General features: G+C 35.9%; 1 protein-coding gene across 1 annotated transcript in view; it reads left to right on the forward strand.

Annotated features, from left to right (window-relative positions):
* The window catches only part of LOC145260663 (intraflagellar transport protein 56-like), a 73,088-nt gene that overhangs the window by 39,646 nt on the left and 17,516 nt on the right, over positions 1-15,926 (forward strand). Inside the window, exons 11-13 of the mRNA XM_080119013.1 lie at positions 9,721-9,784; positions 12,926-13,014; positions 13,680-13,763. Of these exons, the coding sequence (XP_079975139.1) occupies positions 9,721-9,784; positions 12,926-13,014; positions 13,680-13,763 (237 nt within the window). The remainder of the gene's footprint in view (positions 1-9,720; positions 9,785-12,925; positions 13,015-13,679; positions 13,764-15,926) is intronic.

Raw genomic sequence — 15,926 nt, forward strand, 5'->3', positions numbered from 1 at the left:
TTATATCTGTGATATAGTCTAGAAATCGCTCCAGACAAGGTGTGAAGCCACTTGATGTAAAGAGCTAAAAAAAAAAATACCACTTCAAGGTAACAAAACTAGCTAACGATAAAGATTGACCAATGACTCTGTTCGGTTTCAAGAGACAATGGATACCCCTTCTAAGGATAGCTGCATGTGTAATTGTGAGGCAAGGGTTGTGCAATCGTCAACCACATCTCTTCTAAATCAGCACTGCTTGAGTCAAATGGCAGTGAGAAGTTTGGGACAACTGGAAATAATGCCAAGATAAGCAGAGAGCACATAGAGCATTTTAGTACTGACCAGGCTCAAAAGCTTAATTTGCTTAACTTTGGTGATCTAGTGCGAACCGGTGTGTCAACGTAATTATGCCTTCAATAAATGTTATATGGATAGATTCGAACCCAGAAAACAATAATTTTATATATATATTTTTTTTATTACATTTTCACCCCGAACAAGTCACATTGCCACTTTGGTGTAGGGGGCTACTATCAGGGGCAACAACTACTGGGGTACTATGTAGGGAGTTGGGCAGCAAGATGTCGGTTCACGTTACACTTGAACTTCTGCATGTCAGTACAGTTGGGGAAGCAGGGACCTGGAATGGAATTCCAAAGTCTAGCGGTTCTGGGGAAGAAACTACTGGAGTAGAAAGATCTTTTACATCTAGGGATCTCTACTGTGTGGGGGTGGGATTTTGCTGCCTGTCGGGTTTGTCGAGGGTGTTTACGTCGTGGGGGCACAAGTGCTTGCAGTTCATCAGAGCATTCACCATTAAAATACTTGTAGAACAGGCAGAGGGATGCAACATTTCGTTGATGAGACAGAGTCTGAAGCTTAGATGCCAGTTCAGGGCCTATCAGATTTGAACCTTGTCTAGGAGCGAGAGACTAGTAGCAGATGCACCAGCCCAAATATGACAGCAATACTCCATACATGGGCGAATGGTAGCCGTATAGAGGTACAGGATACTTTCGGGTGTTAGTAGTTTTCTAGCACGGTAGAGAGAGCCTACCTTCTTCACAACAGCCCTGGCAATGCTTTCAATGTAATTGTTTCAACTCATGTTTCCTGTGAACGTTAGGCCAAGAAGTTTGAAAGATATACTCTCAAATAAATATCATTAATAACAGCCTTAATAAATAGGTTCTCCCAATTGAATAATTTATAATCTGGAAACCATGACACACATACGTATGTTAAAGGAACTACGGTATTAATTTATAGATGTATGCGAATGAATGCATACGATACTGCCCCTTAAAGAAGGAGGCAATGCTGGAGAGGATGGTTTTATAACTCATGTACTACTCAAACCCCCCCCCCCGGTTATACCTAGGTGGACGGTGTCATGACAATAAAACAGATACTACACTGTATCTTGTTACTTGAATGATGAAGAATACTGTGAGAGGATTGCAAATAATGAATTAAATTTGCTGATTTATGAAGTTGGTTCACAACAATTGTTTATTGATTGGAAGAGGGCTATGTTGTAGTACCCAAGGAAGCAGTCCTTCTGATAATGTAGGAAGAGAAGAGATTGCCTCTCACTAAATTTCTAAGTTGATTTTATACTCTATTAAGGCAGGAAAGATTCTGAAGAGGGACATGCTGTAGTACCCAGGGTAGCAGTCTTGTGGCAACATGTTCCATGGCGGTTTCTTAAAAGTGGCTAAAATTCTTTGCAGTTGTGGTAGAAAGACAAGTTCTTGCTGTGAATATCTAACATGTAGAAGCCAGAGATTGGGGCACAGATGAGTATTTTCCTGTGGAAATACCAATATAGTGGAAAGAGACTGGCTATGTTTTTTTTTCTCTAAGAAAAAGGGATGTAGGGACAAGAAGAGGTCATTCACCACTAGATTACAAAGTCAATTTTGTACAGATGTAGCAACAATGTTATATATATACGTGTTTGTAAGGACCCAAATCCATTGTGTGTGTGGGTGTATATAAAATGTTCTTCTAATGAATATGTGTATATAGAGTGTATACATGGCCTAACTAACACTTATCAAGGCCCGGAAGTCACTCAGGGATAAGGGTTATTGCAAGTACATTACGTTAGTGTGGAGATTTGGTGAAGTGTTTACTTAAGGGGGCGGTTCATTAGGAATTTGTTAACGTTGGACTTGAACACATCCAAGTTGTAGTCAGGTGGGAAGCAGGCAGACGAAACAGAGTTCCACAGGCGTGCAGTTCTTAGAAAGAAGCTTTGTTCATGGAATCCACGTTTTGATTTAGGCACAGATAAAGAGTAGGGGAAATTTTTTACAGTGGATTCGGCTAGACGGGTGTTTTTCGTGAAAGATTGGCGAGGGGGGACCAGAGATTGGAGTTCAGACGAGCACTTCCCATGGAAATAACAATAAAACAAGGATAGGCTCGCAACGTCTCTTCTGTGGGAGAGGTTGCAGGGTAGAGAAAAGGGCATCCCCCACTAAGCCACAAAGTCTATTTTGTACTCTGTCAAGGCAGGATAGGCTGTTTTTAGCAGCTCCTGCCCAGATATGGCAGCAGTATTCCATCCTTGGACGTACTTGGCTTTTATATAGATAGAGAATTGCATCAGTAGTGAGATATCTTCTGGAGCGGTAGAAGGATCCCACCATCTTTCCAGCGACCTTGGCAACAGACTTGATGTACGTGTTCCATTTCAGATCAGGAGTAAAGGTCAAACCCAGAAGCTTGTCAAAACACGGGGCCTCTCCCAGACGAGAGCCATCCATCCCAATTGATGCCACATGGGGATCAGAGCGTTGATGATGATGTTATATAATAGTAGTGGACAGGTTGTAAATAGAAGTCTGTTATGTTGTTGAGTGTTGGGTATATATAAAAAGACAGTTCACAGAACATTAATTTGGGGACCAACCTTTTCCTTCCGATGGCTCATTTACTTTGATGACCTCCTCCTCATTAGACGGGCTGCAACAAAGAATCATTCCCTCGGGGACAGACAAACACAACGTCACCGGCTACAAATATATACATTTTATTTCTTTGATCCAGTCCAGTTGAGTGTCCAGTCCCTTGGAGTCTTGCAAACGCTTTCTTCTCTATCCCATTCTTATTTGCTTGTACGCGCTTCCAACACCTGGTACGTCTCCCTCCCTTGAACTGGTGCTACCAGATCAGGCTGCCTATTGGCTTCCTGAGACGAAACGCACCTACATCGATTTCTGTTTTTGTTTTCTATTCTCTTTTGTAAAACTTAATTATGTTCTACAAAAACAAAATAAAAACAACAGCCCCCTCCCCTTCCCCCCTCCTTTTTTCCTTCTCTACTTCCCGGTTGACCCTGTCGGCAGGGCATTAGAATACGCCGACTGCCCCCCTGCAGAGGGTAAAAGTCCCTCAACGGGGCTACCTGTTGGCCGTGGGTGGCAACCCGTGATGCCTAGGAAAAGGATCCTGGTGGCTGAGCAACCGATGCCTAGGGAAAATAAAGGTACCTGTAGCAACACTCTACTTTGGCCTTGTACTAGGCTAGACGGGCGGTTGGAGAGGCCCGATCCAACCAATCGGCTAGTCATGTCAAGCCCTAACACTTACACTGAAAATGTCAATTATAACATCTAAATAAAATTTAAAAAAAAAAAAACTTAATCCAAAGATAATACATTTCATTACTACAAACATAGACAAACCAGTTAAGTGTTAGAAGGCGATGGCAAGGGCCAATCAATTGATGAGACAAAAACCACACAACTGCTCCCTAACGAACGTTTCTATCAAACTGGGAAAGAAGAAACTAAAGGAGGAAACAGGAAACGATGGAACAAACTCAATCAATTGAGTATATCTCTTTTGTATCCCTGGGATGAAAGGGCGAATGGGTTTCCCCCCTAACATCTCCCAATTTCGGGCTCCGAGGAGGGTGGGGAGCAAGAGAGATGAAAATCTAAACAAACTTCTATGGATATAATAAACCCAAACAAAAAACCCAGAAATCAAAAAAATACTACAAAATCGAAAAGAACCCACTCTGACGTAACCAGCTCAGACAGTGAACAAGAATATAACTATGAAATAATTGATAAAGAAAAATATCCAAGATTCATAGTAATCGAAACCTTGGAAGGAAAAAAGATCAGCGATCTATCTCCATTCCTAATCGAAAAAATTCTGTCTCAAAACAGCAAAAAAAATGAAAAATGGCAATCTACTTGTCACAGTCGACAACTATAAAGACGCAAAAAACATCTTAGAGATGGAAAAATTCCATATCTATAAATGCAAAAGTTATGCTCACGAAAGACTAAACACATCAAAAGGTGTTATAAAAAGCCATGAATTAAGCTTGGCTACAGCAGAAGAAATAGAAAATGCCCTAAGAAAACAGGGAGTAATCGATCACGTCCGAATAAACATAAAAAGGAATGGTCAAACCATACCTACAAAAACCTACATACTAACTTTCAATACACCAAAAATTCCCAAAGAAATAAAAATCGGATACACAATAGAAAAAGTAGAACAATATATACCAGCCCCTCTGAGATGTTATAAGTGTCATAAATATGGACATAGCAGAGAAGCATGCAAAGGACAGAAAGTATGTGGAAAATGTGGCTTAAAAGAACCTAACCATACTGAAAGTGAATGCCCAAACGAAACAAAATGCCCAAATTGCCAAGAAAAACACCCAGCATACTCTAAAATATGCAAAATCTACACAAAAGAAAAAGAAATAGCCGAAATAAAATACAAACAAAATGTGCCCTTTCCTGAAGCAAGGAAAATAGCAAGCTCTCGAGAAAAAATAAACACTTACGCAGACATTACAAAAACTTCAAACCAAACAACCCAAAACCAAGACCTACTTAAACTAATCTCCGAACTCAAAAATTTAATTGAAACTTTAAAAACTAACCAAAACGAAAACAAGAAACAAATATCAGTATCTTTGAAAACTCAGTCAAATGACCTAAAACAAGTCCCAAAGAGCAAAAAAGAACCCGAACAGCAAAAACCACAAATAAACCGTGAAAGATCCAAATCACGTATAAGGACAAAAGCAGAAGATAAAAACACAATATCTGGAAAGATGGAAACAGAACGGGAAAACACAAATCCTCTTTCCAAAAACCAAAGTAAACAAAAAACAGAGACAATATTAATCGAAAATGAAAACAAATTTGAATTGATTGAAATCGAGAGTCACAGGAAAAAATCTAGCTCCAAAAACAGAACTGACCAGGAAGAGAAAATGGAGACTGAGGAACCAAGCAGTTCAAGTAAACACAAAACAAAAACCACTCAAAACACAACAAACCAATAGAATAATAGATATAAAAACCTAAACAAAAACCAAACAGAAAAAAAAAAAGGGAAAAAAAATTAATAATTAAACGAACTTATGGAAATGAATAAAAACATCATACAGTGGAACTGCAGAGGCATAAAACCAAACTACGAAGAAATCAAACATATAATAGCACAATATGACCCCAGCATAATCGGCCTACAGGAAACTCTTCTAAAAGAAACGGACACCATCAACTTCAAAGGATACCACATCTACAATCAAACAAACAGATCACAAGCAGATAATCGACCCACAGGTGGCACTTCAATTATAATAAAAAAACAGATACCACATATAAAATTACAACTCCAAACAAACCTTCAAACAATAGCAATTAAAGTTACACTTCACCGACCAATAACTATTTGTTCAATATACATTCCACCTAAACATAAACTAAACAAAACCGAAATTGAAGATCTTATAACACAACTCCCCATACCTTTTATATTAATGGGGGACTTCAACGCCCATAACAAAATGTGGGGAAGTGAGAATATTAATCAAAGTGGGAAAACCATTGAATCATTACTGGAATCACCCGAAGTAACTATATTTAATGACAAAACACACACATACCTTCACCCAGGCACAGGAACGACATCAGCTATCGACCTAACACTATGCTCCCCCACAATATTTATGGACTTCCAATGGGAGGTACATAACGACCAGTGTGGCAGCGATCACTTCCCAATTTTTCTCAAAACCCAAGAACCTACAACAGAAGAATCAAAACCAAAATGGCAAATTAATAAAGCTAACTGGACTGAATTTAGCAAACTTTGCACAAATCTAATTAATCAAGAAATAGTTAACAAACCAGATCCTATGTTAGCTTTCACCAATACACTAAACGAAATAGCAACCAAGACAATCCCAAAATCTTCCACCAAACCACACCCAAAATCAACGCCATGGTTCACAATAGAATGTAAGCAAGCAATAACCAACAGGAAAAAAATGCTAAAACACTTCAAACAACATCCCACAAAACCCAACCTTCAAAAATACCTACAAGCACGAGCAAAAGCACGCTATATTATAAAAAAAAGCAAAAAAGAAACCTGGCAAAACTATATTTCCAAATTGAACAACAACACGCCATCAAAAAAAACATGGGAAATAATAAGAAAAATAACTGGAAAAAAACTTGGAACACCAATAAATAATATAAATACACCAAATGGTAGACAAACTATAGACAAAAAAGAAATAGCAAACATAATCGCAAATGAATTCAGCCAAAACTCATCATCCAACCACTACTCCCCCAAATTCCAAAAATACAAAAACAACGCAGAAAAAGAAAAACTCAATTTCACATCCAATAACAATGAATACTATAACACCTCTTTCACTATAACAGAACTAAAAAATGCAATTCATAAAAGTAAAGATACAGCTACTGGTCCAGACGACATCCACTATCAATTTCTAAAACACATGCCAGACACATCTCTCAACATTCTCTTACAGATAATTAACAAAATATGGTGGACTAACAATTTTCCAAAACACTGGCTCGACTCCAATATCATCCCAATTCCTAAAGCAGGAAAAGATCACTCCAACCCTACCAATTATCGTCCTATCGCCTTAACAAGCTGTATATGCAAAACAACAGAAAGGATGGTCAATACAAGACTAATGTGGCATTTAGAAAAATATAACCTCATTTCTACACACCAAAGCGGATTTAGACAGAATCAAGGTACTAATGACCAACTTATTCGACTAGAAACATATATTCGTAACGGTCTAATAAGAAACCACCACGTGGTCTCAATCTTTTTTGATATCGAAAAGGCATATGACACCACGTGGAGATATGGAATCTTGAAAGATATTCATAATATGGGAATCAGAGGAAACCTAGCAAAATTTATCCAAGAATTCCTATCCCACAGAACATTTAAAGTATGCTTAGGAAATACAACATCAGATCAACACACACAAGAAACAGGGGTACCACAGGGTAGCGTACTATCTGCCACCCTTTTTCTAATTAAAATCAACAGTATAATCGAAAATGTTAACATGGGATTCGAAAAAACACTATTTGTTGATGACTTTTCAATAACTTACTCATCACCAAATATGCCAACTATTGAAAGACAAATGCAACATTGCCTTAACAAAATAGACCTTTGGGTTAACCAAAATGGATTTAAAATGTCCAAAAGCAAAACCACATGTATCCACTTTTGTAGGAAACGAAAATACCACCTTGACCCACAGCTCAAACTAGATGGACAACCAATACCAGTAGTACAACACACCAAATTTCTAGGGATCATTTTAGACAACAAACTAAACTTCAAGGAGCACATTAACAAATTAAAACAAAAATGCTTAAAAGCAATAAATATCTTAAAAATAGTATCAAAACTAGATTGGGGAGCAGATCAAGCTACAATGCTCAAAATATATCGCTCACATATCAGATCCAAACTGGATTATGGTTGTGCCATATACAGCTCTACTTACAAATCCTACAAAAACAAACTACTAACAATACAGAATCAAAGTTTAAGACTCAGCCTGGGAGCCTACCGAACTTCTCCAATGGAAAGCCTTCATGTAGAAGCCCAAGAACTACCCCTACACTTAAGATGGAAAAAACTAGCGTTACAATACGCAACAAAACTACAAACCAACCCCGAAAACCCAACATACAAAACTACCTTCAACTTACAATGTACAAACTCTTATTCAAGGAAACCAAAAAGTATACCCTCCTTTGGACACAGAATTAAAGAAATAATACATCAAATCAATGAAAACCCCGACAATATAATTACTCAGAAAACAAACGACAGACCCCCATGGACATTACACAAACCAGAAACCGACATAACACTTACTACTTACAAGAAAAACATTACAAATAATATAACAAACAGAAGCAACTTTGGAGAACTAAGAGAAAAATATGCAGAATACATAGAAATATACACCGATGGGTCTAAAACTATAAACGGAACAAGCGCAGCATGCACAGATGGACAAAATCAATATCAAATAAGACTGCCCAACGAGGCTTCAATATATACAGCCGAACTGCAGGCCATCAAAATAGCTCTCAAACACATCAAAGACATCAACGAACAAAAAGCCATAATATATACAGACTCCCTATCCTGTATCATGGCCCTTGAAGTAAAATCTAAACATCCTTTTATCACAGAAATTATACAAGAATACAATGAAATAACCGAAAAAAACAATAAAAAAATTATAATAGCCTGGATACCAAGTCATGTCGGCATTCCAGGAAATGAAAAAGCAGACAAACTGGCTAAAGAAGCCACAAACCACCAAATGGACAAAATTAAAATACCACACACAGACCTAAAAAGAAAAATCAACGAATATATAGAAAACATGTGGCAAGAGGAATGGAACAAATGCACTGCAAACAAATTGCATGAACATCAACCAATAATTAAAAACGAAAAACAAAAAATTTTTAAAGGAAGAAGAGAAGAAATTGTACTAAACCGAATAAGAATCGGACATACAAAATTAACTCATTCCTACCTAATCAAAGCGGAGGAAACACCAAATTGCACACTCTGCAATCAACAACTAACAATTAAACATCTACTGACAGAATGTAGAAAACACAAACACACTCAGAAGAAATATTTTAAAACAACAAACATTAGAAAAGTGTTCCAGGAAGTGGAACCCCAACAAATCATAAACTATTTAAAAGAAACAAATGTATTCAAACTCCTATAAAGCAAACAAGTAAAATTTAGTTTAGAAAAACAAATCTCTTACAACTAAAACAATTTTTCAGAAAACCTAAAACATCTTGCTTCAAAAGATAAACTTTTTCAAGAAACTTAAAAAATTTTTACAAGAAACTGAAAATCTATTATACCAACAAAACTTTTTTGGCATTAAATGACTCTTAGAGGTTGAAATGCCGTTAAACAAATACACTCACTCACTCACTCACCCCTCCCTTGAATCTCGGATACTAACTGACTAAAAAATCTCGATCAGCTGAGTGTTACATCATATGCCAAAAAGCATGTATCCCTAACTCATCAGCTGTCAGATCTAACATTCCAACTTATTGTTTATCTATTTCTCTCGGCTAAAATTCACAAACTATGAACATTTCTATTTTTAAGAATTTCGGAAAGAATGTTGATATTACATAAACTATTTTTCCGAAACATAATTCTTAACATAGCAAATTATATTTTGGTCTAAGCCTGACAATCAATGTAAAGCTTAGAGTGCTCTATGCAACAGCAGTACTCCATCCTAGGAATGATTTATTTTGGACATTTTACTCTGTTTCTCTTTTTATTTTGTTATGTTTTGAAGCAGGTTTTTAATCTTTTTTTTTTTCTTTTCTACAGAGAGAAAACCTCAAAATTGCGCAACAATATTACCAGTTGGTGGGAAATTCTGAGAGAGAACGCGGTGAGTATTCATTTCACGCTTGCACTTCTGATGTAGCTCTCTAGCCATACAGACATTAAGAGGAAATAAATACTTGTAAAAGAAGCAACTAAAATGATAATAACAATTGTTAAAACTCTATAGACATCTTGATATCCGTGAGCGTGTGAGATGCAGCAGTTGAACTTTTAAAGGATGTAAAGTACTGAGCCATTGATCAACGCTGAAATCATTAAACGTCCAGTTTTAAGCCTTTTGAACAGTTCAGTTAAATGCAATTTAGATAATGGGGCTTCATATCAGTATGTGTGTGGTGGTGGTGGTGGGGCTACGCAAAAACACTGTAAAGAGGTAGATCGCGAAACGGTGCATATTCTATCCTAATGACCCAACATTATGTGTAAACCAGAGAGGATTACCCCCACAAGAAAAATAAGACAAAAAAATCGATAAACTTTATAATATACAAGTCTACAGAGAGAGGTAGGTCCTGAAACGGTGCATATTCTATCCTAATGACCCAACATTATGTGTAAACCAGAGAGGATTACCCCCACAAGAAAAATAAGACAAAAAAAATCGATAAACTTTATAATATACAAGTCTACAGAGAGAGGTAGGTCCTGAAACGGTGCATATTCTATCCTAATGACCCGACATTATGTGTAAACCAGAGAGGATTACCCCCACAAGAAAAATAAAACAAAAAAATCGATAAACTTTATAATATACAAGTCTACAGAGAGAGGTAGGTCCTGAAACGGTGCATATTCTATCCTAATGACCCGACATTATGTGTAAACCAGAGAGGATTACCCCCACAAGAAAAATAAGACAAAAAAATCGATAAACTTTATAATATACAAGTCTACAGAGAGAGGTAGGTCCTGAAACGGTGCATATTCTATCCTAATGACCCGACATTATGTGTAAACCAGAGAGGATTACTCCCACAAGAAAAATAAGACAAAAAAAAAACGATAAACTTTATAATATACAAGTCTACAGAGAGAGGTAGGTCCTGAAACGGTGCATATTCTATCCTAATGACCCAACATTATGTGTAAATCAGAGCGGATTACTCCCACAAGAAAAATAAGACAAAAAAATCGATAAACTTTATAATATACAAGTCTACAGAGAGAGGTAGGCTTTGAAATGGTGCTTATTTTTTCCTGATTGCCCAACATTACCTGGAGACCGGAATGAAATACCCCATGAGTTGAAACATCTGATAAACTTGATTATATACATGTCTGCAAGTGTTTTTGTGAATGTTTGGCAAGATTGAAGCTCAGACAGGCAATTACCATGAAAATAATGATAGAGCAGAGTCAGGCTCACAATGTCTCCTCTGTGGGAAAGAGGTTGCAGGGAGGAGAAAATAGGATCACTTACTAGATTATGAAGAAATATATATCCATTTATCAGTTTTTCAATCTTAAGTTTGAGATAATACCTTTGTCAGTATTATGCGCTCAAATTTTAAATATAGATGTTAGTCTGTCACGCTTATGTTTGAAATAAAATCTACATTGTTCAACGCACTCATTAAATGGCTGCATCTTATTTTAGATGCATCAGCTCATCTCTAGAAGAATATCTGTCTCTCTGTTAATCAAACAACAATATCTTCTGTTATTCACTCACTTCATTGCAAAAAAAAAAAAATCATAAAAACATTAAAAAAATATACCGATTTTTGACTCGGCAATCTTTCTCTCAAACTTGAGAATCTGCACTGAATTTCAAACGGAACCCTTTATACAGTCAAGAGGGTATTTTTATCTTTTTTATTTTTTTATTTATTTATTTTTTACAAGGTGATCACCACTTATCAAGTCCCGGAAGCCACTCAGGGATAAGGGTTATTGCATGTACAGTACATTAGTGCGGGGATTTAATAAAAGTGTCTACTTAAGGCGGGGGGGGGGCGGTTCATCAGGAATTTGTTTATGTTGGACTTGAAAACATCCAGGTTGTAGTCAGGTGGGAAGCAGGCAGACGGAACAGAGTCCCACAGGTGTGCAGTTCTAAGAAAGAAGCTTTGTTCATGGAATCCACGTTTTGATTTAGGCACAGATAAAGAGTAGGGAAAATTTTTGACAGTGGCTTCAGCTAGACGGGTGTTTTTCGTAAAAGATTGGCGAGGGGGGGACTAGAGACTGGAGCTCAAATGAGCACCTGCCATGGAAATAACGATAAAACAAAGATAGGCTTGCAACATCTCTTCTGTGGGAGAGAGGTTGCAGGAAAGAGAAAAGGGCATCCCCCCCCCAAGCCACGAAGTCTATTTTGGGTAGTATGCTTTAATTCTGTCAGCCATGATCTGGTAGAAGTCTTAAATAATTCACAATTGCATTATAATACCATATGTTACCCTAACAGTAGATTTCTTTACTTTTGCCTTATCTTTTTGTTCTGGCCATATCATCGTCCATTTTATTGAATTTTATGTTTTTTTTTTTTTGTTAATAACATAATAAATGATCAATAATATAGGTGACCCAAAAAAAACGGGCCCCAACTCTAATTAGGCCCTCATTTCTTAGTGTTTTGTCCGAATGAAATGAAACTTTGGTCATAACTAGTTTATTATATTCAAAACATCACATCAAAACACTAGGGTTTTTAGCCTTTTTTTCTCCGTTCTACAGCATATGTTCTACGATGATGGCCTCCATTTAGCTTTTGTTTTTGTTTTTTGGGTCACCCTGTATGCATACTAGATTTTTTTGTCCATTAAAAACGGACAAAAGTTATAGACCGTTGGCTAGGAATGAGTGTTTTATGGCAAATTGATGGTTGAATTTGGTTAAATTTGTGTTTATTATTGCATTAAATACAAACCTTTATTAATCTCTTCCTGCGCATTAAACGGACACCATAACACAGGGCGCTTTCTATAAATTTTCAGCCTTTTTTTTTTTTAAGAAGAAAAAAATTACTCTGTCTTCTTTGTTAAAAATATTTGCCATTGTCAGTGAAATGTTCTTTGTAGCAATAAAATTTATTTATTTATTTAAATCAGAATCGGGAAAAATATTGGAATTATCTCATGACTAATACAGTGTATTAGTTTATAAATTTCATTATTTACAGCAATTTTTTTTTTTTGTATTTCAATGAGTTAAAATATTTTGTTTTTTCTTTTCTTCTCAGACACAGTTTCAGGTCGGCAATCGATGGCTTCGTGTTTCTTTCTCTTGAAACAATTTAATGATGTTTTACGCTACTTGAATTCCATCAGAGTAAGTTTTTCACATCGTAATATTCATTCTAACGAATAAATGTTTGTTTATTTTACAAAATCTTTGCATTGTAATTTGGCTTATAAATGTATAACATACATATTTAATATTTTATTATTGGAATCCTTTGAGATGAGTAATTTGTATATTTATTTATTTATTTATTTATTTGTATATTTATTTATTTGTTTGTATATTTATTTATTTATTTGTATATTTATTTATTTGTTTATATATTTATTTATTTATTTGTATATTTATTTATTTATTTATTTGTATATTTATTTATTTGTGGACTGTTATCCTCATCTTCATAGTTGTTATTTTACGATGTTTCGACCAACTATTCCTCTGGCGTTCGTCAGGTGGTAAACCACGACAGGATAGGAATGCTAAGCTGAGTCACTTAATTGTATCCTCAGTAATTACTGCCTTCCATAGTTGTCGTCGTTTCACCACATTTTTGCCAACTAATCCTCTGGCCTGCTTTGGGTAAGATTAAAACCGCTATCTTCAGACAATGCTCACCTGGAACCTTAGAGATTCAATGACTCCGTGACGCAGTGGATGTCTTAGCCCATAACTTGAAATAAATGACGTAAATGTTCCTACAAACCTTTCCGCAGTTTTGCTTGTAACTCGGACTGTGCTGTCTCATTTTCCAGAGCTATTTCTACAGTGATGACAACTTCAATTTTAATTACGCCCAAGCAAAAGCAGCTGACGGAGACTTTAAAGAAGCAGAAGAAGTAAGTTTTGCAATTACGCTTCAGAATTTTTTAATGACCATTGATTATTCCTATTATTTAGGATTCTTCGGACTACTGTTCTCATCTTGAGTGTCATTTTCACAACGTTTTGGTCAATGTAATCGCTGACCTTCTTCAGGTGTATCTTGTGAAATTCGAAATCTGCACAGAGCTTAGAATGGAACCCTTTAGTTAATCCATGGGGGTAGCATACGTTCATTCTGTCAGCCAGTGCAGACGACACTCAGAATACAGTTGTGAATTATTTGGGATTTCCGTCAGCCATGACTGAATAGAAGTCTGAAGTAATTCACAATTGTATTTTGAGAGTTGCCCACAATATGGATTGAACCGTCAACCTCTAGAAGAGTGTAACTTACAACTAAATTTTACCAAGTACTTTATCTACTATGCCATGGGTCCTTGCAAACATTCAAAATACAATTACGAATTACTTGGGACTTCTACCCAGTCATGGCTGATGGAACAAGAGCATACTACCTTCATGGATTTAATAAAGGGTTCCGTCTGAAATTCCATGCATGTTTCCAAAGTTTGACACAAAGATTCTTGAGTTCAACAGAAAGTTTCCCGAATTTGATAAGATACACCTGAAGAAGGTCGGAGGTTATATCTACCGAAACGTTGCAATCCAAAGAATATGAATAATTTCTGCAATATCTTAAACTGGCACCCTAGTGCTTGATATTATTATTCTAACCTTTTTTTATCAATTTATTTTGGTAGTTTGTAACTCCTGCTATGATTAACAATTCATCAGCAATTTATGTAAACAGCCAGGATTTGCCAAATTTCTTAGCCAATCAGATTGCAGCAGCAGACAATTTTCAATTATGAATTGAGAAAATTGTAAAATTCATTAAGTTAAGATAATTGATTAAAACAATTTGAATTTAAGATAGACAATTCAGTTAAACAAAGAACTAAAAAATGTTTAAAAAAATTTTTTTTTTTTTCACTCTGTAATCTTAAAAAATGTACAACGCTACTTTGTTTTTAACTTAACCCTGACCTAACCCTAAACTAACCTGTCCGGTTCAAAAACTGTACTAATACAAAACAAAAAAAAAACAATTTAGTGTAACAAAACTTGTTAAAAAACTTTCTTGTGTAAAAAAAATTATTAGTCATTACATTTTTCATGAAAAAAGTAAATATTTGGTGTTTCTTCGTTATTAGAGCGAAATTTGAAAATCCAAATATTGAGTTTCAAGTAAAACCGATGGTATCTACTTAACTGTCATGTTGCAATAATGACTATATCCAAGAATTATGAAAAACAATGAGATAAAAAATTAATTATTAATGAAAACACTTTTTAAAGACACAAAAAATTATGTTTTACTAAATTGACCGAAGATTTTCAAAGTTTTCAAAAAATAATTACCTCCTCTGTTACGATGCAAACCCTTCTGTTTATTTATTATTTTTTTTTTTTTAGCCAAACTAAATTTTTGCTAATTTTCTTTGAAAACTATTTTCATTAATAATTAATTTTCTACCTTATCGTAGGCTTGAGTCACTGCAGGGATCCATGTGAACCTTCTTCTTGGTTCACTGCGGACTTTATCATTATTTTCATGGCAAGTGCTCGGCTAAGCTCCAATCTATGGTCCCCCCCCTCGCCAGACTTTCACAAGAAACACCCGTCTAGCAGAAAACACTATCACTAATTTCCCCCACTCTTTATCTGTGCCTAAACCTAAACGTAGATTCCGTGAGCAAAGCTTCTTTCTTAGAACTGCACGCCTGTGGAATTATCTTCCGTTTTCCTGCTTTCCAGCTGTCTACAATATGGCTGTGTTCAAGTCTAACGTAAACAAGTTTTTGATAAACCGTTCAATATAAGTTAACAAATTTACCGAATTTCCATTATTAACGATTACTATATTGTCCAATTTCTACTGTACACTCTTTATCCCTTATCCTCGAGTGGTCTCTTGGCCTTGATAAGTGGTGCTGCCTTTTATAAAAAAAAAAAAAGGTGGGGTTGCTAACTATAGCAGGAAATCAATTAATTTGATTTTAAAAAAATGGGCGATTTCACTTACAATAAAAATAAGAGAGAGTGGAACATTTGTTGATCCTCATTCAATCACGGGCAACGTCAGGTCTCCCTGCTAGTTGGATAATAATGTTGGC

This window comes from Euprymna scolopes, chromosome 36 (genome assembly GCF_053919585.1).
Source record: "Euprymna scolopes isolate OS-2025 chromosome 36, ASM5391958v1, whole genome shotgun sequence".
NCBI lineage: Eukaryota > Metazoa > Mollusca > Cephalopoda > Sepiida > Sepiolidae > Euprymna > Euprymna scolopes.